The sequence below is a fragment of the Aphidius gifuensis genome, linkage group LG1 (assembly GCF_014905175.1).
Source record: "Aphidius gifuensis isolate YNYX2018 linkage group LG1, ASM1490517v1, whole genome shotgun sequence".
In the NCBI taxonomy this organism is placed as follows: Eukaryota; Metazoa; Arthropoda; class Insecta; order Hymenoptera; family Braconidae; genus Aphidius; species Aphidius gifuensis.
Window position 1 is genome coordinate 25,038,073 of NC_057788.1, and position 19,302 is coordinate 25,057,374.

Consider the following 19,302-nt stretch of genomic DNA (forward strand, 5'->3'; position numbering starts at 1 on the left):
ATAATATTCTGTGCATGTGAAAAATATTTCATCAAATATATTTATAAACGTATTATTAATTTTTAAATATATAATTTTTGTTGCAGATAATATGAATTTTATCTCAATTGGATAAGCTGTTGTTGGAATCAATCTTCAACTTCCATCATCAATTGCAATAAACGTGAGTTTAACAATTTTTTTATTTTTTTAACATATCAATATATCAATGGGAATTACAAAAATAGACAAAAAATAACAATGAATTCGTCTTCAAAGAAGTGAAATTTGTTTTTTTTTTTTTTTTTATTGCGTTGCGTGGGTGTGGGTTAAACGTGCTGACGATGCCAAAAGACACCTTATGTAGGTACGACCCTTAGGGTCAATGACTCACTTTAACTAGACAATTCAATGCACAACATCAAAGGAAACCGTGTTGATTGTTATCCTTAACTTATAATCAAACTACACTTGGTTGACTTCATTTCGTTTATGAGTCAGGACAAAGTTCAATTAAAACATAGTACTTTATTTTATCAATGAAAAAAATAGGCTTCCTTTTTCATAATAGAGTTTAGCAAAACTTAAGAAAAAGAAATAACTATATTGAAGCTGTTGTTTGCTTGAATTTTGCGGGTAGCCAGATGACGTAAACTTTGTTCTTGACTATATATATTCGTGTGTATATGTGGGTTGATTATGAAGGGTCGAGTATCCAGGACATTTATATATTTTACTATTATTATGTATAAAATAACACATTGCAATATCAACGGGTGTTGATGACATATATAGGTGTATTGACATTGAATGCTTGGGGAAAATGGTTGTCATAAGAAATCAAGTGATAAATGTCGATGATGAGACATGAGATTGTAACTCCGCTGGTTCATCATGTTCGCAACACATGTTACGAAAATTCAATGAAGCCAAATTTATGATCCTTTGTCATTTAATATATTATCTCGGTATAAAAATCTATCCACTTATTAATATTATTATTTTCTTGCATTTCAATCTGAATCAAAAATCCATAATAATAATAATTAAATTGGCAGTTAAAAAATTATAAAATCATGAGAGTATTTTTTCTCAAACTTAATAAAATTAAATAATATATATTAATAATTTATGACTGAATTTTTGGTAGTAATATTTGATGGGGTATAATATATATGACAGATAAAATTTAAATGTCAAAATAGAACATGTGGTTGACAATAGTGTATCATATCTATATTAACATAACGTGAGTGAAGATTTTTTTAACTGTATCATGTGTGGAAGGTGCAAAAGTGTCAATCAAACTCGGGACAAATGAATAAAAAAAAAAAAATGATGAGAATGAGGAGGATAAAAAAAAAAACTTGATCCTTGAGAAAAAGGGCTAGTTAAAGGCTTGTATGTATACATCATTTTTATTTTATTTTTATTTGAAGTGAATATCGTTTTGTCGTTTGCATTGTATTGAACAGCCAGAGTCGATTATTCACCGACTTGTTTTTTTTTTTTTTTTTAATTGTCCCCTTGTATAGTTACTTGGACATTATTTATTTTATTTTATTTTTTTTTGCACCCTTTGGGATCAGTGTTATACAACTCAATTACGTTTTTTATCCGATTATTATAAAAACATATTTAGTTCAATTAAATTCAGTAGATATATTTAAAAATTAAATATATTTTTTTTTTTATTTTAAAAATTACATATATTGGTTTTTTTTATTTATTAGCAAATTTTTTTAGTTTGATATTAAAATATGTTAGGTAATTTATAAAAAAAGGGTTGGGTATTTTGGTTTATTAGGACGTTACTGAATTTTAGTAGGCCTGTTGGCTAGTTGATGATTGGGACCGAGTGACCACTGGTTATTCTATAGCATATTTTTGAGTCTCGTCAGCATATGTCAAGTCAACAATAAAATCATCCCCAAGGGTCTGATTGTCACTTGTTTCCTGCCAATTCTCACTCACTGCTTTCACCTCTCACCCAACCTTTCTCTTTACTTTTTTTTTCCATCTGATTCTCCTGCTTCTCTTATATATTTTATAATTTTTTTTTTTATTTTACCTTTCGATTTAAATACATGCGGAAAATTTTTTCGAAGGTCACGAACCTCTCAAAGTATTTCTCAATGTGTAACCGTAACCCTACGCCTTGAGAACCAACTTGTGGTTTTAAATAAAAATTCATATACAATAAATTGAAATTGTATTTGTTGCATTAAGTTTTTTCAAAATTTAAATAACCAATGTAATATAACCGATTTTTAAAGATGAATAAAGACTAAATAAACTTGGGTACTGCCCACTTTTAGTTGTTGGTATATATGCAATAAATATAAATATATTTATATATATTGGCATTGTGAAATCGTTTCCGGGGCTTGACCACTCTACTCGTTTTCATTTTTTATTATTTTTTTTTTTTCCTACAAGATCTCTATGCACAATAATGCCTTTTTTAAGTATGCCTAATCGTCTTGACAATGGACCAGTTGAATGTGGTTGTTCGATTTTGCCAATTTACCGAAAGAAACTGTTTTTTTTTTTTTTCTTTTCTCTTTTTATTTCTTTTGAATTGTATTTCTCTTTGAGCTACAAAAGTGTGAATGGCCATCGTAAAATTTTTATTCATGAAATTTAGAGATTCATCATCACGAGCTTGTTCGAAAGATCCCATCATATACATGATTTTTTTTTCCTACATTTCTTTATTTATATTGTATTTTATAATTTAATATGAAAAAAAAATGGTGATATGATGAGTTTAGGTTTAACCATAATTTATATCGTGATTATTTTGTTGTAATATATAAAAAAAAACTATTAATATGATTTGTCAGCGACATATGCCGGTTATGTAATGGTTGGAATTGGTCTTCCGCACGATTTGACTAAAATGTTGTAGGCACTATGCCAAAGATGAAAAGAAACTAAATAAAAAAATTTTGCAAAAGGCTGAACTTGTGCAATAACTTGAGGGAGGTTATATATATACATTTTTTATTATAATCTAGTAAAAAAAAAAAAAATAATAAGTACATAGAATAAACAATAGAATAAAAAAAATAATAGAATTTTATAGATAGACCTTATGGATTTATTTTCGTCTAATATGTAGTATTGACTCTCTAATTAAATATCATTTAGAACAAACTCAATTGGCGAAAAAGCATCAAACCACTAAAAGGCCAAAATCTGTTGAAATGTATTAAAATAATTTGTTAAATTGACGGGAAAATATCAGCGTATGTCTTGCAACGAAATGATTTATATATATATTGATGCTTTTACAGTATAGTTTATAGAATATATATAGGGTCGGATATATATAACAGGGAAAACGATGTTCCGCGCGAGCGATTTTAAGCCAAAGATTGGTTTAGTCGCCACTGAGGCACGCCACATAGTTGCATCACGCGTCACCGCGCACAACAACCCGGAAGAATCTAGAGAATCCCATACACGCCCCTTTTAACTCTCTAGTCTTTTTTATTTATTTTTTATTTTCATCCCTATCTTTCACTTCTTCAACCCCCGTCATATCTTTCAAAATAAAATTTCAGTAACCCCTAAACATCTCAATTCAAAACTAAAGAAAAAAAATAACACAAGAAATACAAAAAATTATAGAAATAAAAGAAAAATTTTGAACCGATCATTTTGTTTGGCAGGTGGGATGTAATATCGATACCCCAAATTTTACAAATCACAAACGCAAAACCCTTCGTTATGAAATTCTTATTCTTCACAATTTTCAACCCCGTGTATTTTTATTTCAGGTATGAATAAACAAGAATAACATTTTTTTTTGCTATAAAATAAGAAAAAAAAAAATTGATAAAAAAAAAAAATCGTTTGTGGAATCCCGCAGTGCAATATGTGTTTTCAATTTTTTTTTTGCAATGTGAGAAAAGGATTAGAGGGTTTACTCAATATGTACCAATTATTATTATTATAATATTTGTGATTCACCCCTATCTCTTTCTCCCCCTCCAACCCTCAATTGCAATACGAGAAATGGATTATCCATCCTCGCATACTTTTGATGATGCGACATAAATATAATATATTTATTTATTTTTTCTCTGTCTTTGTTCCCTAAATATTCTCAGATTTAAAATTGATATGATCATTTCCAAAGGAAAGGTTCGTTTGACAATTGTGGAAAATTTTTCTCACCCTTTTTATTTTTTTTTCTCCAAAGTCTTATATATATATATGTACGTTATTATATTTAGTGCGATTGGGGCAAATTCAACGTATGTGTTTTAACTGCAACGCGTGGGACTTGATAGATCGTCCAACAAAACGAAGGGGTAGTTTACTTTAATCGATCCTGTAATCGCTAGTCCGACAGTTGGTCCGACGGCCTTTTTGTCGGACTCGAGAGATGGATTGTGTCATTTACATTTTGTCAGTACGATATGCTGGCTTCAACAGTGCTTATCATATCTATCACACCCTCAAATACCTCCAACCCCAATTTTCACTCAACCACTGTAACTTTTTTCTTCTGAAAATTTATCAAAAACTCTCCGTTACCATGAAAAAGTCAATGAGCCCATATTGAACAAAAAAAATTTATCAATAAAATTCAATTATAAATTTTTATTAAAAAAAAAACTAAAAACGTACGTACATTAAAAAACATTTGGCAATTTAATTTTTTATGATGATATATAAAAGGGTCGGTTTCTTTGGAATGATGTGTGAATGTGAGTTGAGCTACATGTACATAAAATTTGTATTGTCAGCTACTAGATGTCCAAGTAGCAATTGACAGATTTGTCAGACATATAGATGACACCTCGAACCGTCAATTTTTACGAACCAGGTGCTCTAGTTTAATGTCTCAATATTAAAAGTATAAAACTCAGTGACGAGTATATGTCGTTTTGGCATCTGTCGAATAATGCCAGGAGGATTAAAAAATTCCAATTGGTAGTTTTTATATACATTTATATTTTGAACAACTTAAATATAATGCGTTGATATCTATGTATACAAAAATACCATAGTAGTATTTTAGAATCTTCCCTTATATGCAGTATACCAATAAACAGATCGATCATCTTTCAAAACGGCTCAACGACTCCCCAAGTGAAAAAAAAAAAATTGATAATATCGCGTGTATGAGATTTATATTTTATGTTATATCGAAAAATTATTGAGTCTGATCAAAAATAATAATACTTTTGCTGCACGATGTAATAATTATTTTAGTTTGATAAATTTGACTTACCTCCCATGCATATCTTGGATTATCCGGTCGACTTGCCCATTTTCCGAGAAATGGTCCAAATCTTGCACCTCTTTGTATGTCTTTTCTTGCTCGTACAAGTGGACCCTCAGTTCCGGGACTGCCTACTTCAACTTCTGGAACTGGTGATAGCCATTCAGATATAGTTTCATCTTTGACTGGTTTTTGTCTCATTGATTCCACTGAAATACAAAAATAATGATTAGCTTATCATCATCATCATAGATAAGTTATTTGATTATAAAAATAAATAGAGATATTTACAATAATCAATTGGATAAAGATCAATAGAGCCATCTTTGTCTTTCAATTGATGCTCAATATTTTGAGGAAATCCATAAGTTGAGTCTATCCTTGGATATTCTCTACTTATTTCAGGATTTATTGTTTCTGGATAAATATTAATATGCCTAATTGAAGAATGAGAATTATCATCCATATCTGTATTATCACTTATTGCAACAGCAGTACTGGTATTGCCACCAACACTAGCATCACCAATTCTTGAAATTGGTTCACCTTCGTCACTGCTACCTAAAATTTAAAACAAAAAAATTAAATATATTTAAAATAAAAATCAACAAAATTAAAAGAAACAACTATAACGTCAACAGATAATTTTTATACTGAGCTTTTCCTGCTAGGAAAGATATTGAAAAAAAAAAAACAAAAAAAAAAAAGTCTCAGTGTTGCATTGCTTTATCGAACCACACCGGCTTGTTTGCGGTTCCATAAGTATTCATTTTACGACTAGAATCCTAGACACACAAGTGCAGGCATATCAGACACTTTCGTTTATTCTCACGTATAAAAAAAAAAAATAAAAAATAATAATATAAGCATGTCGTTTCACAGATAGTGATCCACAAAAGAGGATAGTGTGAAACATGCGATAAGAAAATGAAATGTTTTATTGAATGTCGGCAAAAGTTTTTTTGATGTCATATATATTGAGTCACACTAATAATACATAAATAAATATATCTTTCTTTAGTTTGTATCATTGGTCATATGATCATAATAATAATAAAAATAATAAAAATTATTATTATTATTATTAAATTTTAGTAAATTTATCTATCTACTTATTTATTTGGTCAGTACAACCGGATATGAAGAATTTTTTTCTCTTCATTTGATCTAAATTTTATCATGACAAAATTAAATTTTACTTATTTTTTTAATATATATTTCGTGACAACATGATGACAAAGTTATCTCAACTCATCATCTTATTTTTTTTCTTATTTAAAATTATTTTTCATACGAGTAAAAAAAGCAAAACAGGTGCTAATGTTTCAATGAATGCCAAAGCTTGTTAGTTTAATTTATTTATTTGTTGATTTTTTTTTTTTTTTTTTTACTTTGATATTTATTTTCTTAGGGGATTATTTTATAGAAATTGATTTTGTTCAAGTATATATAGAGAATTAATCAACAGTGTAAATAGTGGTTGAGAAATTTTTGTGTGGTAGAGATGATCGTAAAGAGGAAGAGCCTAATCTCAAAGAGGGTGTCGTTTAACATGAACGATATCCCTTGCCACTTGACGCCCTGTGTGATATCGTATATATAAAATGTATTTAGGGAGCTTGATGGTTACTCACTTATTTTTTTTTCTTATTCTCAATTTATTTTATTTTTTATCCCTTTGACACAAGTGGATGTTTTATACACAAGTGTATTTGTTCATGTATAACCGCGGGAAAATAGTTTATTATCTTCTTTATGGATATATGAAGAGTTTTATTATAGATAAATTTGTTTTTAAGTGATGTGAAGAATTAAGATGACATGTTTTTATTATTCGTGAGAGTTTTTGTATCATCATTTTGATTAAGTCGTTTTGAGATATCGTTATATATCCTGGAGATAGAGTTAAAGTAAAATATAATTTTATATAATTATACCATGAGTCGTATAAATAGTAATTTAATATTTTTAATTGTTTTCCTCTTTACCTCAAATCTAATCTGTTATTCTTCCTTTACAAGAATAATCCCGGGAAATTCAATTTGTAATTAAGCAAAACTGCTTGATAAATTAACGTATAAAAATTTAAATGTTAATATTCATTTGATATTGTGCTTTTATTATTTTACACGCGCTAAGAGAAACCACAAAATTAACCACACAGGACGTCCTGACTGATACAAAGATAAATTTTTTTTTTAACTTCATAGTACTTATTTTGATAGATGTATATTCTAATAATATATTTCATGTTTAAAAATATTGTCAATTCAATATTTTTCTATTATTAAATTTGAATTATTTATAACGTTTATAAATGACATTTAGTAGCAGGATACAAACACATTTATCTTTTTCAAAATAAATAAATATAAATAAAAAAAAAAGGTTGTCATCTGAGATTTATATCATACATCTTCTCAACTTACCACTCGTTTGCTTACTAAGGTCGAGGCCATTCATGACAAAAGTCCAGTGTGTAAACAAAATCACAAACACATCACAAATAAATTTAATTTATTAAAAATAATAATTTAATATCACAAAACAGTTAGTTTTTATTTAACACAAAATAACGTTTTTAATCCATGCTCACAATTGAATTTAAAAAAAAAAATTAAAATTAATAAACCAAACACAATAAAAAAATAACAAATAATAATTCCGATCGATATCCGTGTTCTTTGTTTTCTTGTTAAAGACAACAAGGTTTGAGAGTGTTGAGAGAGAGGGTATAAAAGGGTGGATGAACGAAATCATAAGAGCACTGCAGGAGTTCTCAATGGTTTTTTTTTTTAAATGTTGATTTAAATAAAAGAAAATAATAATAATAACTTTGATTAATTAAAAACTTTATAAAAATTATTATAATTTGTTGTCAATAATGGCTTGGTGATATTGATCAATCATATGATAAGTGATGAAGAAAAAATTAATTTATTAAATATCACTATAAAAAAAATTAGAGCAAATGTTGTGAAGACTAGTTGTTGAGATTGTTCTTAGGGGAGAGAACGATGAAAAAAAAAAATATATATATATCAAGAGTTAGCTGCGCCGTGTCAGCTGGCTCTTGGCAGACTAGAGGATCTGAAAATCAGTTGAGAAGAGGATGGCACGGACTCCCGTGGGAGAAAACCAGGGACGATACAATGGGGTGTGGCTGTAATTTTGATTCACGAACGCTGGTTGGCCCGCAGGCGGAGCCACCCCTATCGTAAACCTTGCTGATGAACTATCCAGTCCCCACCATCATCACCCTCAGCATCACTTTGATACTCTCTCTTGTGTTGCGTTTGTATTATATGTCTATATAATACATGAATTTTGTGGTTTGTTCATCTATTCATCTAGCTGAAGGAGCGAAGAGAACGCAAGAGAAGATACAGGATTAAATCAACATTGCATTAAATAACATTAACATTAAATTAACTTTTCTCGTTTAGCTGGAGCTGCTCTCGCTCTCCATGAAAAACAGAGAAAAACAAAGAGAACTTGAGGTATAAAAAAGCAAGTAATTTCAATGGTCAAATGATAAATTAAAAAGCTCTGATAAAATTGGACTCTTTTTTTGTGAATAACTTCATTTAATTTTGCGATGCCATTTATCTGAAATTTTTTCAAGATTTTTTTTGCTATTAAAATTTTCTATTCACTGCAAACTTTTTTATTTTTTTGATTATTGAAGTTTGATTGGGTCGATGGCTTTAAAACCGTTGCGGTCAAACGTCAAATTCTGAGATACACTTTTATTCTAAAAGAAATTTTTTTATATATTTTTTTTTTCTTTTCGATGGTGATGGAGAATGATAAAAAATGAGAGGGGACCTTTTTTTTTTTTCGTTATTGAACAAATAAAATATGTGGTATTTTAGATTTAGAAAAGGGACATGTTTTGAGGTGTGAATGTGGGTATATCTTTGTTGAGAAAAGTGGACCCCACGTAGAGAGTTTGGTCAGTTACAAGATGATTGCCTTCATCGGTTGTCAAAATTTTTTACGCCCAACTTTTTTTTATTTTTATTCTGACTTTTGTCAAAAAATGCCAATGTAAAATTAACAATTTGAAAAAATTATATCATATATTTTTTGGATTTTCTAATATTACATATTTTTCTGCATTTAAAAATAAAAAAAATGACACATAACCGTCTTGGGGATATGAAAGTACAAAGTAAATTAATATTTTCTGATTTAACAATACAAAATTTGCTTTGCAAAAAATAAACAGATTTATATGAAATAAAAAAAATCCCTTGCATGACTTGTGTCACACAAATCTTCATTCTATCCCAGTGAAAACATAAAAATTCTATTACAAAGTGCGGGTGTATTTTACACGATATAAGACATGTGTCGCCTCGCAGTTATATCATTCTTTATGACCTGGTTATGTAACGTCTACATGTAATCTCTGCCTCTCTCTCCCACTTCCCCTCTTATATATCTGACACTTTTATTTTTTATTTTCTGCGTAATATTTGTGCGGTTGATTTACACCGTCATATAAGCCTTCCGATATCATTTTATCCTAAAACATATATCCATAAACTTCCTTAAATTTTTTTTTTTATATATATACTATACTGTAAAATTACAACTTATTATTAACCTGTCATTTATATTAATCAGAATATTTCTCATTTTTATATTTATCAAAATATATCTCAGATTTCTTTGGTCAAATTCTTAGGGCGTGAGAATGACAATACAAAAAAGAAAAAAAATATAATTTGTAATTATGTTAGTGTGTATTTGTGATACAGCATGGTCAGGGGGTTGGTTTATGTTTATATAAAAGGGTTAAGAGTAAAGGGTTCTAAACCTGATCGTCCTACGCGCGCAACTTTTGACACATAAAGTGTGACTATATATATGTCGTATATATAACGGTTTCAAATATAGAAAAGTCAGGGAAAAAAGATTTTTAGTTAAAAAAAAGAGAGAAAAAATAAAACCAATGGATGAGGCTAAAAAGAGATGAAAATTGAGAAAAGAAGGGGTGGTTTTATAGTATATATAGTCGTAGTGGTGATCTGGTGGGCATACGGGGGTGAAACGAAGCTATTAAACTGACAGAAACACTTGCCACCCCTTTCTCCTTCTTTTTGGCATCTGTATATACAACTATTTCATGTTTCAGCAACACAAGAACATTTTCACACCAATCTATACACATTCCTCCCACAACAACCCCTCATTCCCTTTATATTTATACACATATACTTTGTCTTTCTCTTTGTCGTACAACGGCTTCCTATCATATTTGAGCTTTGATTTTAGTTGAAATGATAACGGTTTCTTTTATGTATTACTTGTCTGGGCTAAAATGTTATTAATATTTTTTTTTTTTCAACACTTTATCCCTCTTCTTGGACCGTTTATATAACCCATCATCAAATTGTCTTTTTAGATGGGCGACAAGTAAGCGTGAATACTTGCTGTGAAGCAATTTTACAAAACTGTTTTTGACTGACATATCAAAGGACAAAACACGAAATTTTATAAATCAAAAATTATTATTATTTATTTTAAAGTATACTTGTTGAAGGAATAATTTTTAAATTTGTTTTTTTTTTTTTTTTAAATTAATTATTCCAAAAGAGATATGGGAAAATAATTACAAAATATATTTATTGGTATATACAACTATAAAAAGCTCAGACAACAAAAAAAGCTTTTTTAAATTTAAAGCCAAAAGTCGTTCGACCGTTAAGTCTCTTATAAACTATTCCAAAGATATATATAGTACAAGCAAAGAACTATAATATAGAAAGAAAAGAAAAAGGTGATGGGGAAAAAATTATGCGAATATAAGCAAGAAGAGAATAATGAGAGAGAATAGTGGTGAGTGGCGTGTTCATTCACATTTGATTCTCAAAAAATCACTTGAAAATCACTAAGCAATCTGCGTCTTTATTTAATAAATACATAAATAAAAATAATAAAAAAAAAATTAATTGCATGACTGGGTTGCTCTCAAATAATTCACGTGAGATTTCTAGCCTTTTAAATTTATTGATATGAAATTCATTGAAGGCACAATAACAGTAGAACAATATAACAATATATAGACATACTTGATCGATTCAAAGACAACTTCAATGTCACTGAGTCAGAATTGAAAAATATGTCTTATTTATTTATATTTTTATCTTGCTCCCTCTCCTCTCTTCTACTCTTCATGTATTACCTTTAATATACCATCATAACGATTTTATTTAATTTTTTTTTCATTCATTTCATTTTTGAAGATAAAGGACACATGAATTGTGTGTATTATGTATATATATATATATCAAGCAGATGACTGCCGTTAACGGCCAACCCCAAAGTCTATAATTTGCTCGAGTCGAGAGTTTGCTTCTTTATTCTATTATCATTATCATTATTATTTTTTTATTTTCTTCAGAATGAATTCTCTTTACTTTATTATATCCTCTGTCTTTCTTTTATAAACTCATGTGTGCTAATATGCCGGGGTGGCATTCATATATAACAACACACTGAGAGAGTAAGATAAAGAGACTGTGATGTAATAAAAAAATGCAAAAGACGAAGATATAATTTTTTTTTTTCCTTCATTTGATTCAAGAGAGAAAAAATATAGAGTAAAAAAAAAAAAATAAATAAAAAAAATAGAGAGAATACATAGCACGTTGCCACCCCGTCTAGAATGAACTTGAGACGCGATTGTTATACGCCGCGTGCGTTCTTGTTGGGATTCATGAATTCATTGTGCATTCTTTTGCTCACCGGAAGTCACCGGAAAACGATGAACTAACGGAAGAGCACACCGCGAAATATATATATATATATAGTTTGCACAAGACCCTGGGAGGGGAAAAGATTCAAGGTAAAGACCTTGTTTCGTTTGTCGCGATTCACTCAGTATAAATACACACATATACATATCTATTGAGACGTCACTTCACATTGAATATTTAAGGGGGGCCCCCCATCATCATCAACATCATCATTGATGAAACGCCCTCCCCATAGGTGGGTTGTCTTGATGCTGCAGCTTGTCTTTGCAATAAACATATGTCAAGATTGTACTCTATTGTCTGTCACATATATATCGTAATGATGTCAAATTGAAAGTATAAGAAGAAAAAAAAAATCACTTATTTTGCTTTACTGAATTTTACTGTCTGTACACAATTTTTCGAATAATGTTCAATCCGTGGGGGGGAATATATTTTTATATTTTTATTGAGCTTTTTTTTCGATAAAAAATGTGGAATATTTTATATTTCATATATACTGAATTGAATATAATGGAATATACATTTTTTTTTTTTAAATTTGGTATATATATGACCGTGTTTCATTGCTGCAGTGTAGAGGACAAATATTGGTGTATTAAAAATTCAGGCTAATTATGTTTTGGTTTTCAACGTGGCTTCCCGCGCGTGCTTTATTTTTGCAGTATATATCTGTATTATGAAAGAGAGATTGTAACTCTCTGTGAGGCCTTGTGCGCCTCGCCCATTCGCCATTGTGATCCATGCTTCAGCATACACCCTGAGGCTGAGCGCACTCGCCGTTAAATTAATTTTATCTCATATCTACATTAATTTTTGAATCTCCTGCTCGGTCATGTCGACAACGACCCGCTATCTTTCTCACTCTTTTTGTATGATAAATTTAAATTCTACAATATTTACCACAATCGAAATTCCAATGAATATATTTTTATTGTTATATATAGAAATATATTTATGTGTTATTCAATATTAACAACATATTAATATAAATTTGATATTTTATTTCATTATATTTTATATTTGAAAGAATCAATTGCAATAAATAATTGATAAATTTATATAGGGTTAAAATAATACGAGGTATATATTTATTGAAAAATGTTTTTTTTAATATTTAAAATATTTTGTTTTTTAAAGATAAATTGACTCTATATCGATGAATTGATTATCAAATAAAATAACATAATTTGAATTTCATTATTTCAGGCTTGAGGCTGTTTGCGAGTGGCCCGCACCCTTCATAACTCGACAAAGAAAAATCTTTTTACTTTCAACCCTCATGGATGGCACCTTCACGATCAGGACAAGAGTCAGAGGGTAAGTCAATACATCTGCATCTATATATCTATACATTTTTGAATATAAAAATTAAAGTTTAAATAAAAATTAAAAAGAAAAGAATAGCAGATGTTTTTAATAGAGAAAAAAAAAACTTATAAATTATTGTCAAAATTTTAATTCAATTGTTTTTTTTTTTTTTCTGTATATTTCTTTTTTTTAAAAAACTTTAAAATTCTTATCACTCGTTTGAGAATAAATATAAGGGCAAAATTGGCGAGACTTAATCTCGACAATCTAAAACCATGAAAGAATGAAAGAATAAATATATATTTATATAGAATAAAAGAAATAAAAGATGTGAAATCAAATCGACTATGCTTGAGAACCTCACGTGCTCGTCGTAAACAAAAGTCGACAATGCCTTTTTACAATATGTATATATATAAAAACTGACCGTCCCGCGTGCGAAAAATATATCTCGGGTTATATTGGCAAAAGCAAGAAATCCCTTTGGACTACTTCATACAAGTACATCTATATATATGTAAGAGGGGTCGAGCAATTGCGAGATAAAGGGAATTTAAAGTTTTAAATCGGGTTTTAAGAATAAGGGATTGTTCACAGTCACAATACACGTATGTACACATGGTACAAGTATAGAATAGACCATGTGTATAAAAATGTTTGGTAAAAATCAAGAAACTACTATGGAACACACGCTGTTTTACTGTTGACCTCTCTATAGCCCTTTAGATAAAATCTGACTGATAGCTCTCTCCCACTCTCCTTATAATTTTTTTTTTAAATTCTTTCATTGAAAAAATCAACTTTTTCTTTTCCTTTTTTTTTCAACAAATAAAAGAACGTAAACTAAAATGGTTTATTTGTTTTTCCATATATAAATTTAAATTGTCAAAAAACAATTTCGCAAAAAATATTCCTGAAAATTGAATTTTTTAAAAGTTTATTTATTTATTTATTTTTTAAATTTTATTTCTCAATAGAAGATAAATGTTTAATGATTTTGTTTTCGATAAAATGATAAATTAAAAAAGTCAGCTGTTGGTATTATTGTCATTTATATTGGAGGCACATCTTTCATTCTGACAATTGATAATCTATTGATGATATTGTAAGAGGAGTATTTTTTTTTTTTTTCTATTCCATTCTGGACATTGCAAAGATAAGAGTCAAGATAACTCGACAGTAGTTTGCGTTGAGAGTCGTTCGATCACTATACGTATATATATAGTCGATGATGAAAGAATAATGTTCAACTATATTTGGTATAAAACTTCAAGTACCAAAAGAAAGAATAAAAAAAAAGTATATATATAAAAAAACATAGAGAGAAGTGAAAATAGCTTGACTGCATTCACGAAAGAATAGAATCGTGATTCTATTATTCAAACGGGGGATCGAAGGTGAAGTTGGTATCGTCGCCAGTCCGAAAGTAAAATAGAGGGATTTTTATTTTTATTTATTTATTTATTTTCTATACTGTGTTATAAAAAAAAAAAATAAAAGTGTTTGTATATTCGTTGAAATCAACAGTCACATTTTTTGGTTTAAGCCCTAAGGAATTGATCAAATCTTTGATCAAACGATGGTATACATATCTAGACAATTGTCGAAACGATGGGCATGTAATTGATGGATATACCAACAAAACTAAAAAACATTTTGATTTCTATATTTATTTTCTCTTGTTATTATTTATTTCATTGAAGAAATATTTTTATTATTTTATATTATTAAAAATTTTGTTACTTGATATTCGCGCGAAAGAGTTAACTGCGAAAGAGTTTACATTTACAGAAAAATAAAAAATTAATGAAAAAAATTGATATAAAAATAGGGAAACACACAATATATTGATATCCACCCTTTTATAAAATTGGAAAAATGTGTGACCCAGTAAAGAATAAGTAAAAAAAAAATTGTAAAGGGGTTAGTTTCTTTTTGGGGATAAAAAGTCACGATGATTGCATTTTTTTTTTATGTGGTTAACCCGTTGAATCGGTATTTTCTTTTTTGCCCTTTCGTCTATTTCACCCTGGCGAATTATCTATTTGATGGAATTATTATTTTTTCTTTTTAACGTAAAGAATTTGTGATGGTTAAAGTAAACTGGGGTTAAAATCATAGTTTTTTTTTTTTTAAGCGTGAGAAATCTTCTCAGATAAATAATTCACTTGTAATTGTTCAAAAAATATATTTCTCTCTCAAGAAAAAATAAAAAAATACTTGGGGAAGCATCGAAATTTCTTTTTTAAAAACTTTATTATTCATTTTTATTTCTTTTTCTAATTTAATATCGATAACCTTGCAACACACTTGAGAATGAAAAAACAATAAAAAAATTTACTTTACTTTTCAAACTGTAATGAAAGCAATAAATTACTGATGGGTTAAAAAGTGCGTTGAAAACACTGTCGTTACCACCCTCTACGAGAACAAACGACCTTCAATATCGTATCTTAAATTGCAAAATATATATACTGACAATGAAATTGTCATTTTACAGAGACAAATATACAAAAAAAAAAAAAAGAAATAAATAAAATACAATGCAAATAGACACACAAAAAATATAAATATTAAACTTTGTTTGAAATTGAAATGAAATTGTGAAACAAAAAAAAAAAAAAAAAAAGAAATTACGTAAAATATAGAAAAAAAAAATACATATATATATTGAACTGTTGTGTGAAAGGTCTGATAACGATTTTGAATGTCAATCGAACGGTAGGAATTTCCGGGTGTGAAACTGCTGATGTCGGTAGGTGTATGTGCATGAAACATCAAACGTTATGTCGGTTTCCCTTTGATCAAGTTTCGCAATTCAGATGGGCTCCCCACCCTCTCTCTTCTTTTCGCTCTCTCACTCTCTCTCTTAGTTATGTATATGTCAGACCAATTCGCATCGTCACGTATCAAATTGTTATGTCAAATATGTTTTGTTATTATTTAACTATTGAAACTAACCCTTCTATAAATATACAAAAACCACACATATCAATTACATAATTTTAATTAAATAAATTATCATTAAAAAATAATTTAATTAATCATAATAATATAATAAATAAATGTTAATTAATTTTTCAACTAAACAAAAATTATCCACATTGAAAAACGTAACGTGGAAAAAAAAAATAAAATATAGAAAAGTTTGAAATCAATTTATCGGATGCTATTGACAGTTAACATTGCGTTTTGATTTCTCTTGGTTTATATGTGAGGGTGGCGGGAGGGTGGATGGGAGGGAGAGAGGGAGAGGTTCGTGGAAAAGCATAGAGTCGCGTGTATCGATCATAAACGAGTAAAGATGGCAGTGACGTTTTCTAGGGGAAATTAATCGTTTATGAAACAAAAAAAAAAATTTATATAAAAATATGGAATAAAAGCTGCAAGTTATATGATAAAACGATGTCTGTTGGGTTAACTCATCTGTAAAATTTCTGATGTTTTATTTTTCGCCAGACTGATTATCATTTATCATCGTTTTATATTGCAACTTGATTTCAAGTGTTTTTAGATATTATATAAATTGAATAAAAAAATAAATAAATATATATATATATTAATCTTGATGATAAGTCATTTGAGAATTCCATATATATTTGTTGATTTATTAAAAAATAATTTTATTATTTTTATGAAAAAATTGAATATATATTATATTTATATAATAATATTTAGGTTTTTATTAATATATATATAAGTATATTGAAAAATTGAATAGTATGTACATAAAGCCAATGCGTTTAACATCCCTTTTCTCATCCTAATGGGTGGCCTTGTCTGAGGGTACTTGAGGGTGTGTAATTGCTTGAATCTACAACCCTGCAATATACGCTATATATACACACCACATTACTAGTTGTTGTTCGCAATATGTTTTACATTAAACTTACAAATTCGTTTACATGTTAACATATATATATTAACAATAAACATACATATGTAACTGTTAACATACGCATGTTTTATAGTTCTTACGTATCTTTACATTAACAAAATATTTTAATATTATTCTATTTATATGTATATTTTTTACATTATATTGTAATATATTTTAATTTTAATATAATATATGTAATCGTTTTGTCATAAATTTATTTAAATTTAGTTTTTGTAAATTCATTCTTAATTTTACATTCAATTTTCATTTTACATACGTAAATTTTTTCAAATATTAGCCTAAAGCTAAATTTTTCAATACAGATATTTTAATAGTTAAAATAAGCATATTAACTATTAAGATACGTATGTTTAATGTTAATATATATATCTTTGATGTAAACTTATCAGCCACCACCCATTTTAACATGGCATATGTTAACATTAAACAGGATATGTTAACTGTTAACATATCCTTCTCTGTGTGTATATATACACGCCACATTACTAGTTGTTCGCAATGTCTGCGTGTACTGAGGGCTTCACTTATTCGCCTTTACACACATTCACATTTATATATGTGTATTTAAAACTTTATACTATACAAATACAAATTGTACCATGAAAAATCAATTCAATTTGTTCTTTCATTCAAACATAATATTTTAAATTAAAAAATTTATTTATATGTATATATTCTAATTATATATACATATTTTTAATTTATTTTATTTAAAATTTTAAAACCACAATGTCATTAAATTTTTAGATATAAAAATTTAGGTCAATAACGAACTTGACTTTTTGATATATGTATTCATGAAAATGATTTTTTAATGAGAAGGACGTAAGATATATAATTAAGATTTTTTTTGAAGATATGTATTTTTTTTTTTTCTTAAAAAATTATTATACAAATTTTGAGTTGAAAAAAGTTTTCATTTGATTTTTTAATTAAAGCAAAAATAGTGGTTTTTTTTTTGTTAAAATTAAGTTAAAATAAATATGATGTTAAACGGCTATGTTAAAAAATAATTATAAAAAAATTTACACCCTCTACTTGAGTTCATTTGGATGCTCATTTATTGAACACCGTTGGACAGATGGCTTCATACCATGATACTCATCATCAAGTATATACACGCTTGTGTGTTTGGGGGGTTTTTAAAAATTTTTTTTTTGTTTTGACCCACGTGGTTTTGCAATCGTCGCATTAACGAACAAATGATATCGACAATTATCCACTTAAAGATCCACACATTAATGAGGTGCTGTGTATATTGTCAGATTTTTTTTTTACATGTGCATGTGTGTGGTAGAAAAAAATCATATCCAACGCGTGTTCGATTATGTATATTATGTACTATAGTGCCACATGTCCAAATACTCGATTTAAAATAAGTTGTAAACTTTTACAATTTTAACATGATGTATACATTATATTTTTATTATGATATTTAAACGAACATTCATATTCCTAAACCACTCATTTCAATGATAGAAACAATTCAATTGTCGACTGTAGAATATATATTTGTAATGTATATTCTGTAATTGCTCGTTGAAGAGGCTGATTGTCTTCCATATGAATACACATATATATAGAATATATATTTGTATTTTTTTTTTTGAATTGTTGCCAATTGTTTTCAGTTTATGATATAATAATTGCTTGTCAGACATATGTCACTAGTATTTATTTCATTTTTTATACTATCGAGAAATCATTGAATTGTATATTTTTTAACTTTTTTGTTCAAGTGAAATATATATATTAAAATAATTATTAAAAATAAAAAAATTTGGCTTTTTAAGAAACTATTTAAACGTAGAAAAAAGAGAGAGAGAAATTCTCATATAAATTATTGTTGATTTAATTTTATTGGTTTTGATGTTTTTTTTTTCTTTTCATTTTTGTTGGTCAATTAAAACCACAAGAAATTTAACTTGATATTTAAAAAATTTTAACGATTTTTAATGTTTTAGTTTCTTGTTTTATTACTTTTAAATGTAGTATATACACTGGTCAAAGGAAATAGTTAAAAAAATATAAAATAAAATATCATAATTTGTCTGTGTGAAAAGGAAATTTTTTTTTTACGAGCATCAATGAAAACACGTAAATTT

General features: G+C 28.0%; 1 protein-coding gene and 1 long non-coding RNA gene across 4 annotated transcripts in view; one reads left to right on the forward strand and one right to left on the reverse strand.

Annotated features, from left to right (window-relative positions):
- Positions 1-19,302, reverse strand: part of LOC122856598 (histone-lysine N-methyltransferase MECOM-like) — a 51,727-nt gene that overhangs the window by 16,526 nt on the left and 15,899 nt on the right. For 2 of the 3 annotated variants that reach the window (XM_044158322.1, XM_044158305.1), the window contains exons 2-3: positions 5,510-5,779; positions 5,228-5,427 (exon numbers count right to left, since the gene is read on the reverse strand). In XM_044158322.1, coding sequence (XP_044014257.1) covers positions 5,228-5,427; positions 5,510-5,779 — 470 coding nt within the window. Of the gene's footprint in view, positions 1-5,227; positions 5,428-5,509; positions 5,780-7,647; positions 8,302-19,302 lie in introns of those variants that run through there. The other variant, XM_044158314.1, reaches the window with a different exon arrangement.
- Positions 85-19,302, forward strand: part of LOC122857578 — a 50,896-nt gene continuing 31,678 nt past the window's right edge. Inside the window, exons 1-2 of the long non-coding RNA XR_006374230.1 lie at positions 85-163; positions 13,195-13,305. This is a non-coding gene — a long non-coding RNA (uncharacterized LOC122857578). The remainder of the gene's footprint in view (positions 164-13,194; positions 13,306-19,302) is intronic.